Source organism: Caloenas nicobarica, chromosome 1 (assembly GCF_036013445.1).
Source record: "Caloenas nicobarica isolate bCalNic1 chromosome 1, bCalNic1.hap1, whole genome shotgun sequence".
NCBI lineage: Eukaryota > Metazoa > Chordata > Aves > Columbiformes > Columbidae > Caloenas > Caloenas nicobarica.
In genome coordinates, this window is record NC_088245.1 from 16166811 (window position 1) to 16186191 (window position 19381).

Consider the following 19381-nt stretch of genomic DNA (forward strand, 5'->3'; position numbering starts at 1 on the left):
GGTCAGTGAGCGGGAGCGAGGGAGGGGAGCCGCGCTGGGGATGACCGTGAGGCAGCTGCCGCCGTGTCTGCCGGCAGCTTTGCCACTGCAAACCAGCCCAGCCTCTGCTCTTCCGAGGGTGAGCAGCTCTGCAAGGAGCTCTGCAATTTTTTTTTTTTTAAAAAAAAAAAAAAGAGTAATGTGACCTCTGATGGTGACAGTGCAAAGCTGAGGTTCCTGAGCCTCAGCTTTAGCTCAGTTGGTTTAGAATCTAAATTGCAGAGCCCTGGAGTCCGGGGGATGGCTGTGGGAGCAGATGGTTCTCCCTGCCTCAAGGAGAACAGATGTTTTCAAGGCAACTGCTGAGGTGCCAAGGCAAGAAAAAGCAGAACTGAGCATCAATGATCTAAAGTCGATACAGTTACAGTGCAATGAGCTGGGTGCTTCCATTGCCGCTGTGTGATTTTTCTCCCTGCAACATGAAGGCTTGTTGTGCAGCGCCGTGTCCTCCTGCTCAATGGTCCTGGGCTCTGTGGGAGCAGATGAAACTTGCAGCAGGGGAAGAGGCGGCAATGCTGGAGGCGTGTGACCCTGTGAGCTGTGCCACTGCACTCCTGCCACCGTGTCAGGCTGATCCAGGGGCTGCAGGGGAGCCCAAGGCCTCTCCTTTCCTTCTGTGACTAGTTCTGGGTCGTCCTTCTATCAGAAGGGATTTTAAATGGGAGCTTGTCACAAACTGGTTTTTTTCCCCCTTTCGCAGCAGCGCCCTGGAAAGGATGTTTTGCTGGGCAGCCCCGTGCTGCCAGCCTGCTCCCTGCTGCCCCGCAGAAGGGACAGTCGGGGTGCTGCGCAGTCATGCTTTCTGCCCCCTGCCAGGGCACCCCGCGGTCCCTCGCGTCTCAACGGCAGCGCTGAAGCAGCGCCAGGAAAGTGGGACGGGAAAAACGCGGCGAAGGGCAGAGAAATAAATGGTGCAGAAAACACAAAACGCTGGAATGGCCACAGAAGATTTTAATTTATTTCGCCTCTTCTATCCAATTTAACTTTTCGGGTCATTGACAGTAATGGGCAGTGGTGGAAGTGAAGTAAATAATTACATACGCCAGAGACAGAACATTGGTTTTTTAAGTCTCTTCTCACTAATTAGTGACAGCATTTATAGGCACTGATGGCTTAATGAACCCGACAGTATTCACCTGCCGCCTTCCCAGGCAGCAAGAAAATCAAAGCAACGCAGAAGAAAGGGAAAAAAGAAAAGGCCTTAATTTTTACTTTTGTTTTGGTTTTAGCAGAGTTGTATTATGCTACTTTTAAAAACTTACTTTTTTTTTTTTTTGGTTGACTTATTGATGTATTGTTATTTAAAATAACTTTAAAAACAATAATTCCAGTTTACTGCTCAGTCTGAACAAACTATGTCAAGCGTAGTTACCAGTCAGCATAATGTCACTGCAGGGAAAAAGTTTTTCACAATTGGATCGTTGCAATTTTGTTGTGTTACTGAACAGGACCTGGTGTAAGCAGTGAGTCCGCCCCGGTGTCTCTGTGCTGCATCTGCACAGCCGGCACACACAGTGAAGAACGTTCTTAAAGGTGAACACGGGAAATTTCACTTACGTTTGCTTCTCAATTTCTGCTAAACTAGGTTTCCCATTCCTAATCCAACAATAATACATCTTGTAGGGGTTTTTTTTTGCTCTATAAAGTAATTAATTTCAAAATACAGCTATGCAGTAAGTATGATTGTCAGCTCTCGTGATTACACAACTCTGTATTTATATACTAATGAAATTGTTCTAAAGATACATGCCTACCTAACAAGAAAAAAAATTGGAAAAGTGTACAACATGGTTCTCTGCTCAAACAATACATTTAATTTTTATTTATACTTGTTCAAAGGCCTTGAACGAGTTTTATAGAAGAGAATGTGCAGGTGAGTAGTCCTGAGATGAGTTCATAATATAGATGAAGAACTAATTCAGACAAAAAAACCTGAAAAACTGCTAGTTCTGATCAGAAAATCTGGTTTGCTTAAGACAGGTAATGGGAGGTGTTTTCAGATTTTTTTATGAATGACTTGAAAGGCCATACAATGAGAAGAGGAATTTTTCATGTATCTTTTCTACTTGAAAGACTGATGGAAAAATATGAATGTCATTGTCTTTTCCTCATTCACTGAGCCTCATCCTTTTCCCTTACTCCTTCCTCATGTCCCTGGTATCTGAGGAGTTCATCACAAAATGCATTATTTGTCTTGCTCCCTCCAGGTAGATGGGTTTGGTTATTAAAAGCAGTAGTAATGACAAATGCCCAGGTTTGGGGATCGGCTCACACCCAGGAGGCCTCGTTCTCTTTCCTCCATTACATGTCCCAGTTTCACCCCAAAGTGGTACATAAAGAAGTAACGGGATAATAATAAGGGACACGTTGAATCACGGCCAAACCATACTGCTTGTTTCCTGTGAGCAAACAGGCTCCATTCTGAAGCAAGAGTCATCCTTCTGGGTGTTATCCTACGTACACAGGAATTGTTACACCTGGTAGGGCTTATACTCTTATGTCAGGGTGTCAAACTCATTTTCACCAGGGGCCGCATCAGCCTCGCAGTCGTCTTCAAAGGGCCGGATGTAATTTTAGGACTGTATAAGGGGAGGACTAGTTGCTCTTGTCTCTTGTTCTTTGCAATCCCTGTCACACCTACTGCAGAGGCCAGATTGGGTCTAAAGATCATTATTTTCCAGGGAATCTTGGACAAGGTGACACAAGGACAGTCGGTATTGCTGACCAGTCACCTCCCAGCTGCGGGAAAGGCTGCAAGGAACACACAGGAGAAAACAAAGTGGGGAAAGGAGAAGGACTCCAGATGTGCACCACGAGACAGATGCCACACGGGAATGCAGCTGTGTCAGCGCAACCGCAGAACTAGGCTCTTGCATCATCCTGGGCTCTTGTGTCATCCACAAAACTCCACACAAAAGCTCCTCTGTGGAAATTCAGTGATGAGAAAGTAGACTATGTTATTAACAAAGTACAGTTTTAATAAAAAGGTTTAAGGCTTGCATCTCAAATTGACTTATAAATAAACATAATCACAATACATATATTCTATTTTTTTTAAAAAAGTATTCATAATAATATATATTTTCCGAGTTATAAAATCCCATATAAATAGCAAATTATTCTCAGTATGCAGAATACAAGAATACATAAAACCTGGGGTGCATATCTGAAAGGAATCCTGAGCACATGCTCAATAAATGGCAAAAAATAGAACAGTGATACAGTCGGACACAATAAATGCTGTTGTCCTAGTATATAATTTCTCCAAAACTGTAAAAATGGAACCGAGAACTTTTTCATTGCTCAGCCTTGTTCAGCTCCATAGAAATAAACTGAAGAATGGCTCTGGATACTCCACGCCTTGAGATTTCAGGAGCACCCTATAGATTCTTTTGGTATCAAAAAAAGAAAACGACATCTGTCTTCTGAGGGACAGAAATAAGGCACACACTTAGAGCAGGTCAGCGCGGGCTGTAAGACGTCGCTTGGACTTACAGCCAGAGAGCAGCAAAAGGCATCTCTTGAATGAAGACGTGTGGCAACAAATTCTGGTAGTTACAGGCAAGAGGTGGCCAATTCTCAGTATTTCTCAAGGTTCCCCTGCTCATCCTCAAAACAGCAATATAAATTAAAACAAGAATAAGTGGAAAATTTGCAGGTTATAAATATAAAAATGAATGTTGTGATTTTTTTTTTATTTGTGGGGTGGTTTTTTTTTGTTTGGTGGGGTTTGTTTTGTTTTGGTTTGGTTTTCATTTTTTTTTGGTTAGATTGAGATATGGAAACAAGCAAGTTGGACTAAGAACTGGCAGTCTGGCTACAGCAGCACGCTTCTTTCTTTGTGGTACATTTGCAGCAGCATTTAGAGCAGAGCTTTCCCCTGGTCTTTTTCCCTTCCGACCCAAACTATTCCATGATTCGACAATTCTATGTTTCTCTCTTGGCTTTTCAACGTGATGCGTACAGCAGCTAGATGTAAATGGTAATGTTCAGAACGGTGTGACTACGTCTTGTAGAACAAGGCGGATGCCGTACTACAAGAAGGCACCAACCTGCAGAAGCCTGGTGGTGTATTGAAATTCTGAATTCAGAGCTATTTTGCTATTGTAGCATAACTCTTTTTTTTTTCTGATCATAACAAAAAATGTCCATTATTCATGGAATAAAGCCTGTTCTGCTTGTTGTTTTCAAGGAGTAACGTAGTCATTATATGTTCCTTTAAATACTGCTGTTATTTAAAATAGTATGTTTTCTGTCACATACTCAGGGCAATGAGCTTTGACTTATTACTAAAACATGAGTCATTAGAGCAAACTCACACATGCAAACTGCAATAAACATAGAGGCTTAAATTTTGTTTCTTATTACAGCGTAAGCTCAGTAGAGATAATGAAGCAAATAGGAACCATTTATAGTCTACTGGCTTATTCCCAGTTTAACCGGGATCAAAAATTGGATGAATAATGTTATACTGAAGTTGAGCCATAGTTGCTGCGAGCAGAACGTCACAAGTAAACAGATGCGGGATGACACTTCAGATTCAGAAATTCTCAATAGTTTTCTGCCTTTTCAAATATTACAAATAATTTATCCTTCTGTTTCCTTGGTATCCTATGGATACTGACTGCTTCTCTTGTGGCAATTTTCTTCATGCTTTTTGGTTAAAAACCCCAGCAACAAGAAGTTGTAAATATTGCACAGTACATTAGGATGGAAGACTAAAAAAGAGAAAGACACTTGCAGGGTGACTTTTCAGTCCAAAGAAAAGCTCTTCATTTTTTCTGCTAATTCCTGTCTCACTTCTATATGTTTTTTCAGGTTTTGCACTTCATGTGGCAGGTTAATGTCCCACACTGACACGCAGGATTGTAATTCTGGAAAACAAAAAAAATATTGAAAGCTGCAACAGAGAAGAATTATTGTACACTTAGAAGTGGTTTTGTTTATCTGCTTATTTTTTAATTACTTGTAAATTGCCTCAATGGAGCATGATGCTTAGGACCTGGAAGACAAGTTATATGACACATTATGTGTGAGGTAATGCAGTTATGGGCTACAAGCTGTTTGTGCTTGCACAACAATTCAGATTCCAGTTCCTAAACTTAGAGTATACCATTTAAAAGCACTTGAAAAATCATTTCTGGGGCCTGCGGACCATAAGGTACTGACCTGAGCTACAGTTAATGCTGGTACTGAGGTGCCCGCAGAAAATTTTGTCTCTGTTTTCCTGAGCAGACATACCCTAAATGCTTATAAGACTCAAAACCTGTAAACTAAAAATGGAAACTGATTTCATAAAGGAAATTTCACCTGGAAAAGGTAATTTCTTCAATCTCCCTTCATGCAAACGACTCTTTATTAATGGAGAATTCACATTGCTTTCAGTGGAATAAGGATAACTGAGAACACTCACATGAGCAGGGACTCACAAGCTCACAAGGTTCGTGGAGTCTCCGATTCCTCTCTGTATAATTAATGGCACTCAAGTACAATAAAAAGGCTAAAAGGGCAATTGGTGTTCTTATGGTAACAATCAGGGAATATTAGAATATAAAAACCACTGCTGTAAGTTTGATTCTTATTTTATTCCAGTCAGTTCATCTACACTTGCCACTCTTAACTTTCTACTGGCATTGCCACATTTTTAGGAGTCACTGAAACTGGGATGAGATAAAGGTAAAGAAGGGCATTGATCAGAGCATCAACTGTAACTGTTCTTAAAAAAACCCAAAGATGGAGATTATTTTCCTTTTCCAGCACTTGGCTACCCTCATTGTCAGGAAGCTTTTCCTGATGTCTGACCTAAATCTCCCTTGCTGTAGTAGAAACTGGTTAGTCCTTATCCTGCCCACAGGCAACTTGCAGGAGTCTTTATTCCCTTCCTCTTTATTTACATATGTGAAGCCTATTATCACATACTCTCTAAGCTTTATTAATATTAACCAACTCAAATCCCCGCAGCATTTCCTCACAGGTCGCGTTTTTCTCCTCTGGACTGTTCCCAGTAGCCCAGATTATCAGCAATGTCCCACAAGGGAACGCTCCTCCAGCGGAGGGGAAGAATCGGCTCGTGTCCTACAGACACCACTTTTTGGTGGGTGTGAGAAGAGTGTTTGCCTCTTCGGCAGCAACGTGACACGGTTGACCCGTGTTCAGACTCCGATTAATTGTAGCCCTTTTTTCTGCAGCACTGCTATTTAAGCTGATCATTTCCTCATGCTGGTACAACGGATCATTCCTAATTAAGTACAATGTCTTGCGTTTGTCCTTACTGAATTGTATCCTCTTTCCTTCCAGACCATTTGCTCTATATGTCAAGGTCATTTTGAATTCTAATCCTTTCCTCCAGTGCGCTTGTGGCTTTGTCTTAGCTGAGAATTGTCTGAAATCTGAAAAGCAAATTCACTATTCCTTCATCCACATCATTCATGAAAATGCTGAGGATTCCTAGCCTAGCACAGACCCCTCTGGAAATCCATTTGATACATTTTCCAATTAGACAATGCCATTTACTTTCCAAATATAGTTTTCCAGCAAATTATATTACATACTTTAAATAGTGGCTTCCTCTGATCCATGTTTGGAAGTTACTGTTAGTTTGTATGGAGCCCAGAAGTGCAAAAGACAACAAAAAACTAATAATGACATTTCAATAAAATTACATCAAATGATGATCATCAACTCTCCACTCTCAGTGGGTAGTTGAGCATAATAGTGTCTACTCCACTAATAACACAAGTTAATAAAAGGTGGTTCAGGTACCTTTGTGATATTTGTTGTCTTCGGTGTCACTTTTATAGCAATATCCCAAAACCAGGACTGCATTCTTGAGACTCCCTTTTTCAAAAATAAAATGTCAAATTTTAATTTTAATGGGAACTTCGTAATTTAAAGACAGAAAGAGCAGATGACATCATGCCACTAAGAGGACAGAAAGCAGAGTTCAGTCAACTGGACCCTTTATTCAAAACCATTAACCACGACAAACCCAGACACAAAAACAATATAGTTCCCATCTCCATTTAATGTAGGGGTTTATCAGGGTACAAAGGCATGAGCGCCGGACCAGCCGGCCAGGCTGTTGAACAAGCCCAAGAACAAAGCACCTATTCTACACCACAAGCAGAGGCAGCAGAGCCACAGGAAACAGATGTCACAGCAAAGGGACAGGCTGCAAACGAAGTCCCAGTGCAGAGCACAAACAGAAGGTGCCAGTAATCAGTTTGGTTATGAAAAAACCCAACCAAATATGACACAAACTAATTAAAAGGATTCTGAAGTAAAGATGGCAAGTGTGTAGGAAAGGAGAGTTAGCAGGGAAGTAGAAATAGGGGATGGATCACAGGAAGGTGCCTCCTGAATAATGTGGAAAAAAGACCAGGAAGAGAGGAGTGGCTGGATGACAGAGGGATAAAGTGAATGTGCTGGTGTTTCAATAACAACTTGTTGCTTATTCCCAACATGACATTTTTATAAGTGTCTGCAAGACAGAGGGAAGCTGTCAGGTGTCCCCCTGCCGCAGCAGCTCCCTGTCCCGCCGGCAGCCCAAGGCGGGCAGCGAGCAGGGGGCCGTGGGCTGGCACAGGACACAGGACCAGCTCCCCGGGCCACGGATCGGGCCAGGGAAGGACCAGCCCTGTCTGCAGACACCCCAGCTCCAGACCGCGCCCCACGCCTCCCCACACCCCTCATACCTGACGTCTTACACACTCCCCAGGGAAAAGCTGAGGAGGGGGCAGTTTCGGGGGTGTAAGTAGGCTGGATTATGGCTCACTGTGAAACCAGAGTCTTGGAAGTCTGGTGTGACCACACCACAGCGTCCCCCCCGACATGTTCCTTCTGAATCAGCAGGCACTTCTAGTGGGTCCCCCAGGACCTCTGCAAGGTAGAGGGAGATTTCTCCTGCCCTGGGGAGATCTGCAGTATATTCTCCTTTGATACTGATGTAAATCTGCTTATGGTAGATGATGGCTGGTGGGAACCATAAACATCTTCCATGCTCGGATTTTTCATCACTTTACTTTTTTCTATAACCAGTCCCATCCATACTCCTCAGAAAGTGATTGGAACTTAAGTATAATGTTCCTTATTCAGACTGAGGTCCTTCCTTACTATATAGAAGTCTAAGTTTTCACTTGCAAAATGAGCTACAGATTTACGTATAAATCATTCTCTATGATAAGTCTCATGTCTATTATAGGGCAATATGTCAGGTGAGAGAATAAGACATTATATTTCCATATTCATAGATGAACTACTGATAAAACTGATGTCTTAAAGTCTGGCAATTTCTTTTCCCTGAAATATTTACATCTGGTTGACATCATATATTTTAATCTTAAATGAAACTATTTAATACAAAAATGTTTCCCTCTATCTTCTCTCATTTCACACAAGCAACGTGTTACTACTGAAGAATTGCTCAGCAGCCTCAGTGCCATTTGCACTGAATCTGTGAAAATCCCAGTAAAAACATTCTTTGAATTTAGAAAAAAACCCAACCCTTATAAATAATTGCTGGGAAAAATGATAAAAAGAAAAAAGTACTCCTCAAACTGCATGTATCAATCTTACTTGCTATTCTTGAGATTTGTGCAAATGCAGCTAAACTATTCCTACTGAAGTATTAACTTTCCTATACATAAAATTTTGATTTAAAATGTTGTGGTGACTTGAAACAAAGAATATGAGACTCAACGTTTTAAAATACACTGTATTATTCAATACAATATACTTTCCCTATCAATGACCCTAAAAAGTGAGGCAAAATTTTGTTTTCATAGTAAGTATTCTTTACAAAATGCTAAAAATAAAACGTCCATTTATAGTACTAATATTGTAGCTATCAGGACTAGAAGGACTGAAAATGTTGTGGTAGTGAATCTGGACTCTATAGCTGGCACCAGCTGAGGACAGAACAGACTCTACAAACCTGCTCCCAGACAAAGGCAAGTTAGAGTAAGACGTAGCTTTTTCGACTCGTACAACACTGTCAGCACTGTGAGCTAACTGCAGTCTATCGATGCTTCTGGTGTCAGAAAGGAAAAAGACAGCCCTCAAATGAAGCTCATGGTGGAACTGAGAAAACATCCACAGCCTGCAACAATCAAGTTTGCCAGCAGGATTACAATGTGTTTCCGAGTCCACAACAACAGCTTCCAAGTCTGTTTTTGACAGCAAACATACTTTAAATCACACTGACAAGGGAACTCCAGAGTTTTTTTCAAAATGCAGTGGAAGGCGATGGGAACCCACATTTTGTACCACAGAGTACTTTTTGAAGTCGTATATTTTAAGTGTACCCAGCACTGTAGTACAATGAACTCTGGAGTTGGTATGGCCTTCAGTACTTTCGAGAGAGATGCAGGTGAGTGTACAGGGGAAGGAAGTTACAACAGCCAAGAAGTGCCCCATACTCAGCTATGCTCCTCTGGCTGTTTGTAATTAACACCGAAACCCCACAACTACTGTCTGCCTACAGCAGCTGGAAGCAACTGGCCCTGGCGACAGGAACAGCTCATCTGCACAAGTCTGCACCCTGAGTCCAAACATGTGGTTCTGCTGGGATCTGCTTGTGGCCCAAACCTAGAAGAACCATTCCTGAATAAGGATGGGAGAGGAAAGCAAGGCAACAGGCAATTAAGAAAAACTTATTAAAACCTAACAAGCTCCACAGAGAGAGAAGCCAGAAGCATAGAACTTAAGGTGGAGAAAGAACATGGGCAGACACAGATCCAGACGAAGACGATGGGGCAGAAGACGGGTGAGAGCTGCGCTGAAGCACAGCACACGGATGCACTGAAGGTGACTGTGTCCATGTGCCGATCAGTGACCGGCCAGGGCAGAGCTGTGGTTTTGAGTGGGCACAGGTGTGCCAGCCTGCTGGTGTTCAGCTAACAGCCCAGTGGCTGACACTGACTGAACGTGACAGCAGCGGAACAGAATGAATGAACAAAACACAGAAAATGCTAACCTGTTCTTGGAACACCATGGCAAAGAGGAGACAGCAATCCTGAACTTGGCACTGGTTTCAAAGTTCTTGTCACTCGATGGTTTTACTTACCTAGATGAGCTGTTATCATGACTCTGACAGAATCACAAAAGTTGTCTATAACTCGAACAGGACGACGTGTTGATAAATCAAGCAGCAAGATATGGCCTCCTCCTGTCCCTATCCACAGTGCTGTATTTTTCTGCAGGCAAATTGTCTTCACTCTTCCAGAATAAGCCAGTTTATGTTTTGAGTCCTTAGTTAGTTTTTCCACTTTGTCCCTATGAGTACGGAGAGAATTCGTATTAAAATCTCACGGCACACTATTCCACAACTGCTAAAATGACTCTCTCAATACCAGCCTTTTAAACAACCATTGATCAAGACAAGCCGCACAAATCTCATGCTTATCAGTTGATTGACTTGAAACAAACTGGGATGAAAACTACTGGACTTGTGAGACCCAACTGGTCTCTTCAAAAGACCTTCAAATAGGAGGCAGGTATATTTCTCTGTTCACTCCCAGTCTGCAGGAGAATAACTTCATTGCAAAGTGGGAGAAGAACACCTAGAGCTGCTCCAAACCTCAACATGAAAATGGAATGGACGTGGCACATTAATGGAGAACAAATTAAACGCAAATGAAAATCAGCGTCACTGTTAATGAAACTCTGATCTCATACTGAATCTGTGCACTGGAGAGAGAAGATATTCGGAGTATGCAGGAAGTAACTGGATGCAAAAGCATTAGTATCTCTTCTTTCTTGAGCAGAGTTAAATTAATCTTCTCAACATCATAGATGAATTGTGAAATATCATAAGGGTCTTAAAAATTGAGATTCTGCACGAGATATTCTGAAGTTCTGGGCCAAAAGAGAGAAAAGGAATTCCACATTTGCCCAAAGAACTGGGCAATTCCCTTACCTCCAGGAGGTTAAGGTACTACGCTAGAGAAGGCGATCTGATATCCAGGTTTCTATGCATCAGGCCGTCAATCTGAAATAAAGCACTTACTTAAGAAAATGTGCACAGTCAATTAGTTCAGAAAGTTTTTCTGTCTTCTTGTCCCAGATTTCCACAAAATGGCTGTTTTTCTTTGCCAAGTAGATGGATTTGTCTATTGCTATTGAAATAATGTTTGCATCACTGTAAGCGTTATGACAGAACCTAGAAGAGAGAAGAACTCAAGTTAAATACACAGAAAATATATGGTAGAAAAACTTGACTATTCTGAGCGGCGTTAACTTCCCTGTAACTCTTACAGAACCACTCAGCCTTCAAACCAAACTGGCCTAGGATACAACTGAAAGGATTTGCTATAATCTTCCTACAGTTTGACAAAAATTCTCACAGTAATGGTGTTGTGCTGATGATATCCCTGGAGGCGCATTAATGCCCCAAAACCTGTTAATAAATCTTTCCCATTTATCTGCTCAAATCACATACGCTCACAACTTGCTTTATATTAACACATTATTTTCCAAAGAAAATTAATTTCCCAGAATAATGATCTCTATTAGCATAAAATCAAACACTGTGTTCTCTGCTCAGGAAAATTTCCCCTTAACTTCAGAGACGGATTTGCCCATGTGAGAAGTACATCAAACACTCCAAAAACTTCAGTCTCTATTTTCCAATAATTAGAAGTCGGTAACCATACATGATTTAAGTCTATAGGGCAGAGATATGCACACATATCATACTGACCAACATGCAAGAACAAATACTATGCTAAGCATGTGTGTATAAATCTAAATAAAGTAAACAGGGCCTGGACAAATGCAACTGGGGAAAAAACCTGATCTGTTGCATTTAAATAAATCCTTTATTTAGTAAAAATAATCCTTTATATAGTAAAAAATGTATATCCCTTGTTTAAAAGCAGCAACAAATACTTCAAACATTACTTACTGACCTTATTTTAATGCACATTATATTCCATCTGCATTATGGAAGGAAAAGAATGGAAACGAGAACTCAAAGAACGAGCTCTAGAACAAGACACCACATCAAATACTGCCAGAAATCTTCAGTGAAAGCAGCAACAGAGCCAAGTAACATAATTTTAAAAATAAACTTACAGTTGACTTGTCTTTGTTTCAATGAGCTTTTGAATAGAGAAATCACTAGTTAGGGCAACGATCCTTGTTCCACAGCCTCCCCAGATTATATTTTTCTCAGATAAGTGTGAGGATTCATTTAAGCACATGAGTGGTGTGCTAACATTTCCTATAGCTAGTATCTTCAGAGGTGTAGCACCCTTACACTGCAAGAAAAAATACACTCTCCATTAGAAACAAGGAGCATACAGACACTCAGAAACTGTTAAAAAGAGGCCACACGGCTTGCTGAATTAAATTTACACAGCCAGATTTTCTGAACCATTATTGTATCTTACCAGAATGTTAGTGACTGAAAAGCACTATAGTCTCATTATAGATGTCCCACAGAAAACAGCCTGTGTGAGTGGGAAGGGGAGAGAGCTGGGACTGATACTTCTGCAACCCCAGCACAGTTCAAGAACTGGACAGAAGGTCACATCTGTATCTTGGAGACGTCCCACACTGGGCCATATTCTGGTTCTGCAATGCACTGCAAATGCATAACTGTTCTAAATTGCATACGGCCAGGAGCCAACCCTCGGGAACCAGCTGATACAAACTGCCCCCAGCATTTCTTTATCTGTTCTGTGAGCAGCACTCTGACCTACAGAAAATCTAAACAACATTGTCTTTTTGGAGATCTCCATTCTACGAAAATTTAGCTGGAACAAAATGAAAAAGTAGCTATAACAGCAATAAAGGAGATTAAAACTGCTACATTCTTAATAAGAACCATTAATGTCACTCTCTAGTCAGTTTGCCAGGCCTTTTGAAGTCCTATAATGAGAAATAAATTCCTGCTCTTAACTCTATTGGTTAAAACAGACATCGTAAAACATGTGCAGTTCTGCCAAGACTGCAGCAGAAAATTATTTTTAGTTTTAGAGAAGCAATTAAAAATAAGCTTTATGAAAGAAAGCTGCTATTGGTAGTTGCTTTACATATATTTTGTAGAACAGACAGTAAAGAACAAGTCTACCTTTACTGCTCTGTCTTCAAAAACTGCCAGTCTGCCATCAGCTGTGCCTACCAAGAAGAAATTCTTCTGTTTGCTGAAATAAAATAAAATAATAAATTCTAGAAATGCCTTAATCAGGTAAGGAGAATTTCAATGAGGAGCCTCTGGTATTTCAAGAGTTTCACTGAACACTAAAAGCAAATACATCCACCTGTGGTCAGGAATGTAGTCTCCAGTTACACTGAGTCCAAAATTAAGTGAATGTGTAGGCAAAATAAGCAGTTGTCTGAACAAAACCACATGAGTGTACAGATGCCATCTTCTAAACATCTCTGTTTAGTCGTATTTTCAAAATGTAACCCGAAATGTTTAAAATTCATTCGTACCTTTGCTTTGAAAGAGAATTACAGTATAAACAAGTGATGGAATCTGACATTTTCTGCAGACGATGCCTTCTTGTTTCATCTTCTGTGTTAAGTGCCCACAGGGAACCAGACTGGGTTCCTGCTACAATCCAGTTTTCTTTATCAGTAGGAAGGGTTACTAAGGCCAAACTTAAAATTTTACTATCTGTGATATCCTGAGTCAGAGAAAAAAAAAAAAGAAAACCAACATGGTTATGATTTCAGTAAGGGTAAATGTTAGTTAATTGCTGGTAACAAAAATAAAGTACAATCTTCTCGGACCCTGGACAGACCCAGGTCCTAATCTCCCCATTAAGAAATCTAATTCCCTAATAGCAGAAAACATCTTCAACTGTACCATCTATCTTAAAAGTTCTGGGAAGGATCCCTCAAACAGTACTCAGGAAAATCTCTAAGCTGAATGCTGAAAAAAAAATTCTCTCTATTCTAATGAAGGTCTCAGAGCTACCAGAGAGTTAAGCAAATGGAACTACACTGCAATATATGTTCAGTTAAATTACTAACAATAAAAGTACTGGTCTAATACTTCTTTTTCTCATTTTAGTTTTAGAAAAATAAGCCACATAATTTATACAAAAAGCTACCAGTTCAGATGTATCATGGTCAACAGATGGCAGATGGAAATAGAACTTAACTTTGATGATGAGTCACAGTTCTGGCACACATGCTCATCACAGCACATCAAACCTGGGTCAAGCCTTTCCCCTTTTCTGATGGCAAAGGACCAAGATGCACAAAAAGCAAACGAAAAGAGCTGGAGGGTATCAACCAAAGCGGCACAAGGAGGTGGCATCCATAGGAAGAGAGGAATTGTTAAGAGACCAGCTGCATGGTTAGGGAGGTAGAAATACGAAGGGTTGTGTAACTATTACTCCTTGTTCTTTCCTCTGTGCTAGAAATAGCTTCCATCTGAGGGGAAGAAAGGAACCCAGTAGTGGAAAGACATCACTATGAGAAAGTTCAGACTGGATGGCAGGAAGAGAAGAAGTGACTGTGTTTCTGTTTCATTTCATGGATATAATGATGACTCATTTATGAGCAAACTTTGTTCTCTCAAAGGTTAGCTTTCCAGAATTAATACTCTACTGTTAAAATGCAATTAATCCTTCTGAAATACATCTGGGTGACAAAAAATTAGAAGAAATGGCAACTTTCCCACGTACCTCACAGGTATGTCCATCTGTATTTAGGTTCACAAATGAAAGTTGTGCTTTTTCTGTGTTCCCATTGCCTATCCAGACTCCTGCCTTCTTGCAGCTTTGATTGGCAGCTACCATGCACTCTGCTGTGGACGTGCTGGGTATTGAAACATACCTCATCAAACAGATAAGCTCTGCAGAATTCAGGATCTCATAAACCTACAAAGAAAGCCACAGCATGTACATGGTAATAACAATGGCTTGTACTGTGATAAATAAATAACAAGCAATGGATAACATGGTGAGAGATGTCAACTAAAACCCGGACAATGGTACAAATGAATACACTAAGTAATACCTGGGAAGATGTTGGTCGTTCCTGAGGGTTTTCCTTCAAACACTTTTTAATTAAATTTTCAACTTCAGGCCATGGGGCACATCCATATTCTTTGACAGGATCTAAAATGTAAAATTAGATAACTTATTAACCAGCCTTTAACATAGCTCAGAAATGAGAGTTCTCAATCACTTTCTTCTTATTTAAAGAATTCATTTAACTTCTTACAGAGCTGCTCTAAGAAATATCATACTCTTAGGTAAAATGTCAGCATGAACAGCTTGGAATTGCTCATCTGCCATTAAATGCTAGAGCATGAAATGCCAGAGCTAGAGTCCTTTTCATTAAAAGCAGTTAAAGCAAACGGATTTTGCTTTAACATTTTTTTAATGTCCCTATACTGGGACTGAATCACAGATATGTGACAGTTGTGTTTTGATTAATGCTGACCATTCAAGGGCATGTCATTTCAGTCTGTAGTCTTTTCAATTCCTGTGAACATTTTTCTCCACATTTATTCTTCTGTGTTTGGGCAGAGTACGTAGAATACAGATGAATTCCCAATAAAATGTGTAGCAATTTAGATAAACAACTCCATATAGTATTTATGAGATATGGAAGTTTAAATGCCCACTCAGTGCTTTGAATGTGCATCTTATGACTATAGGTGCTGACCTCTCTAAGAACAAATCACTCATGAATAATGGTGCCTGTGTTCCTTTTCCATTTAGTTCATCATAATCCACAGCAGGTATTCCAGTCCTACATTGACAGAGGTAACATTAATGATAAATACCTGCAAATGAAGATATCCTGTTCAGCAAATGACAGGCACTGTTTACTGGTGAGCTCAGCCAGCCCCTTTTTTGGTGGAAATACATAAATGATGACCATGTGCACCAATGGGACTGTACTATCTCCAGAAATGAATACTTTGATTATTTTATAGGGCTCATAATACAGAAAACAGTCAAATGGAGAGCTGCCCTCAAGAGATACTTAGTTGTCAGTTCTTGGGATGGCCTCTTTAAGGAGGCGGTTTAAACAGCCTGAGCTATGAATTGAACTATTCTCCTTAAGGAGCAGAAAACGCATGAACTGTCTGTCCCTCCTAACAGAGAAGCCATGCCACATGAAGTGATACAGTTGCTGCCCTTTCCTAGACGGAGTGACTTTTCAATCTTAAAGAATGTTTCATAAGTATATCCACTATTGCACGGCAATAAATAAGAATGCCACACATTAAGCTTGTAGTACTATAAAAATTCATCAGCTTTTTTCCACAGAAGTTGCCAAATACTGAATTCCACTGTCCAGCTGACTACAGCATCTCCAGTCTGATAGCCTGTCTCATCTCCCTTTCAGCAGCCAACAACTACGTGTTCTAATACAGATAGAATATGAAGAATGTTACATAGCTGTGCAGGGACCTCACACTCTTGACAAGTTAAAAGGGAATTCCTATTTAAAACCTTAAGGGGTAGCTGCCCTTTTAATGTAGTAGCACCTTTTTGTTTTTCAAGAAGATTTCAAGGGGTTTTTTGAAGATTTTAAGATATACAGCTTCTCAGTAATGGAATTTTTAATGTAATGTATCATGATCAAAGAACAGAAGTGGAATTGTGTTTATCTTAGTGCATGATATGCATTATCACAGCAACATGTAAGGGTCAGGTCCAGAAATGGTATTAGAAGCTACCTTCAGCAACATCCATTTTTAGCTGGGTCTGGATAAAGTCCCAACTATACAAAACCTCTGTTTCTTTATAAAGTGAACCAGCTGGATCCCTTGAAATTGCAATGAAATTATAACCAGTGTGATGTTGAATAGATGCCTATTTCTCACTATTTCAAGACCATGTGAAATTAGGAGAAGCTTCTAAAAACTGCGGTTATTTAGTCTCCTCCTCTGATCACTTATCACAAGGTAAAACATGAGAGGTTTTATTTTTGGAGGAGACAGGACAAATGGTGCACTTTCATGTTAAAACTTAAACAAGGCATACCTGGTAACTTTCCTTGTATTGCTAATTCATCAAATTCATTTGGAAACTTCAAGCCTTCCATTATTCTACCTCCTCCTGTTAAAATGTCATAAAGCAGCAAGCCAAATGAATAAACATCAGCTTGCTGATTGTAAATAACATTTCCTCTGGCAACCTCCGGTGCTCGAAATCCTGCAAATAAATCATTCATTAATAGTTATGATTCATAGCACGATGAAGCCATCTTTATCCTTTTAAGAGCAAACACTTACTGATAAAAATGTCACAGGAAGTAAACCAAAAATAGCATGTTATTTCTGGGCTGCCAATAGTCTGCTTGTGGCAGACCTCCAAAAATATCAGCAACCAGTATAATGGAAGGGAACAGTACATCAGTTACAGAGCTCCTGCACCACTACACATAAATTAATTCATTTATCAATTAATATTGAAAATGAAGGACAAGTCTGCAGACTTTACTGAAGGCCTAGCATTTAACACTTGAAGTCACGCCCTCATACACAATTTCAAAGACCTAAAGGCACTTTTCAAAGTTGTTGAATTGTTCAGTACTTTAAAATAGATACTGATATGTTCTCTATAAAGTCAGGAAACAGTGAAGGTATTTATAGTCTTTGAAAAAAATTAAGACTTACTTATGCATTACTGAAAATTAAAACAACAAATAATTTTAGTAGTACAATTTCAATATTACAATAACCATACTGAAACAAGACAGAAAGAAATAATAATGAATGCATGTAATTTATTTTTTTTGCTTTTTAAACTTTTAGTATACTCCTTGATTCTTCTAAAAGGGGTTAAAACATGATTAGGAAGAAAGGCCAAGAGGTATAAATCTGGCATCACAACTTGTAATACAATTAGGACATTTTGTGATTTTGACTGGAGTCAAGTTTTGACTGGAGTTCAAGTTACTTCTTACAGATTAAGTAAAAAACGTATTAGCTATTTTTTGACCTAATGTGCTGGAAACCAAAGCATTTTTCCATACCTGGTGTACCTTCAGAGGTTTTTATTCCCATTCGGCAACAATATTGGGCAATGCCATAGTCGGCTATTTTTGCAATAACAGCTGAATTGGGATATAGGGTAAAGAGCAACACGTTGTGAGGCTTTAAATCACGGTAGATGATCATTGCTGAATGCAGGTACCTGTTAATCAAAACAGTATTTATTGAAAGCATTCCTAATTCAGGGATGCACCTATACACACACAGTGAACACATTATGCCCACAACAGTAAAACATGCTTTCAAATGTTAAAAAATGTCAAACATGTCAACGTGACACCACCTTATGGGATACTGACTTCAGAATTGTTCTGAAATACTATTTACTGGCACATAAACATTGCAGTATTCTAGTACCAAGGCTCATGTGAAGTGTCACTGGAAGTTGAAAACTGAATCTTAGAAGTTTAAGCTTCATTGGTCCCTGGGCTCCTTTGCAGGTTTTGTGGTTTTACAGTCACACATCAATAGCTTCTGAAGACATTTGATTTATTATTATTAATTTATTTGACATTTTAATGAGAAATCAACAGCCACATACAAATTCTACCCCGAGCTCTTGCTATTTCTCTACTTATATGAGCACCACTTGTTAGCAGAAAAAAATAGGTAACCAAAGTTTGTGATATAAGTTATCAGCTAAACAATAATAAAAATACAAGCACTTTTCTGACCCAGGGAATATTCTGCTTGAGGTATAAGAAAAGATAAGCTTTTCATTTGCAGTATATCCCACTTGCAGCTGTGTTGTGTTTTTACAGCAACGTAGAAGTTAAATTTACCTTAAGCCATCAGCTACGTGCAGAGCTATCCTGTGCTGAAGCGTTCGAGTTAGACTTGCGTTGTCTTGTTGGAGCAAACGATCGAGAGATCCTTTAAGGGCTAATTCCATCACCAGCATTCGGGGACGGATTGCAGCAGCCAGCAGAGACACTAAACTGGGGTGATGGAGGTGACAAAGCACTGCAAGCTCCTGTAAATTGTAAAATCAGATGACATACTGCAAATAGCATAATCTCTGCAGCTCAGAAGCAAACTCAGCAATGTTTTGGAGTGAAGTCTTGCGCTTCACTTAAGCATTTAAGCTCTTCACTAGGGTTGGTATTGCAAGAGCAGCACTACAGAAAAAAGGCAATATTTCTTACTTGTCTTAGGAGCCTGAGGGAAGTGTGTTTATTGAAAATCTTTACAGCCACCTCTTCTCCACCATAGGATGCACGGTACACAGACCCAAACCCACCGTCACCTTTTCAACGATAAAATTGAAAACAACATTAAAAACAGAGCTGCGTCAACCATTTATCAAAAAAATAGCTGAAAGGGATCCATTTTTAAATGTTTGGATCATCTGCTGTGTTAAGCTTCATGATC

General features: G+C 39.9%; 1 protein-coding gene across 1 annotated transcript in view; it reads right to left on the minus strand.

The window, feature by feature from the left end:
- Positions 1-1911: 1911 nt before the first annotated feature.
- The window catches only part of LRRK2 (leucine rich repeat kinase 2), a 67891-nt gene continuing 50421 nt past the window's right edge, over positions 1912-19381 (minus strand). The window contains exons 39-51 of the mRNA XM_065640529.1: positions 19156-19256; positions 18793-18983; positions 17992-18152; positions 16998-17168; positions 15013-15113; positions 14679-14873; positions 13477-13670; positions 13112-13184; positions 12112-12296; positions 11045-11197; positions 10103-10311; positions 6802-6876; positions 1912-4913 (exon numbers count right to left, since the gene is read on the minus strand). Of these exons, the coding sequence (XP_065496601.1) occupies positions 4792-4913; positions 6802-6876; positions 10103-10311; positions 11045-11197; positions 12112-12296; positions 13112-13184; positions 13477-13670; positions 14679-14873; positions 15013-15113; positions 16998-17168; positions 17992-18152; positions 18793-18983; positions 19156-19256 (1931 nt within the window). The 3' untranslated portion in view covers positions 1912-4791. The remainder of the gene's footprint in view (positions 4914-6801; positions 6877-10102; positions 10312-11044; positions 11198-12111; positions 12297-13111; positions 13185-13476; positions 13671-14678; positions 14874-15012; positions 15114-16997; positions 17169-17991; positions 18153-18792; positions 18984-19155; positions 19257-19381) is intronic.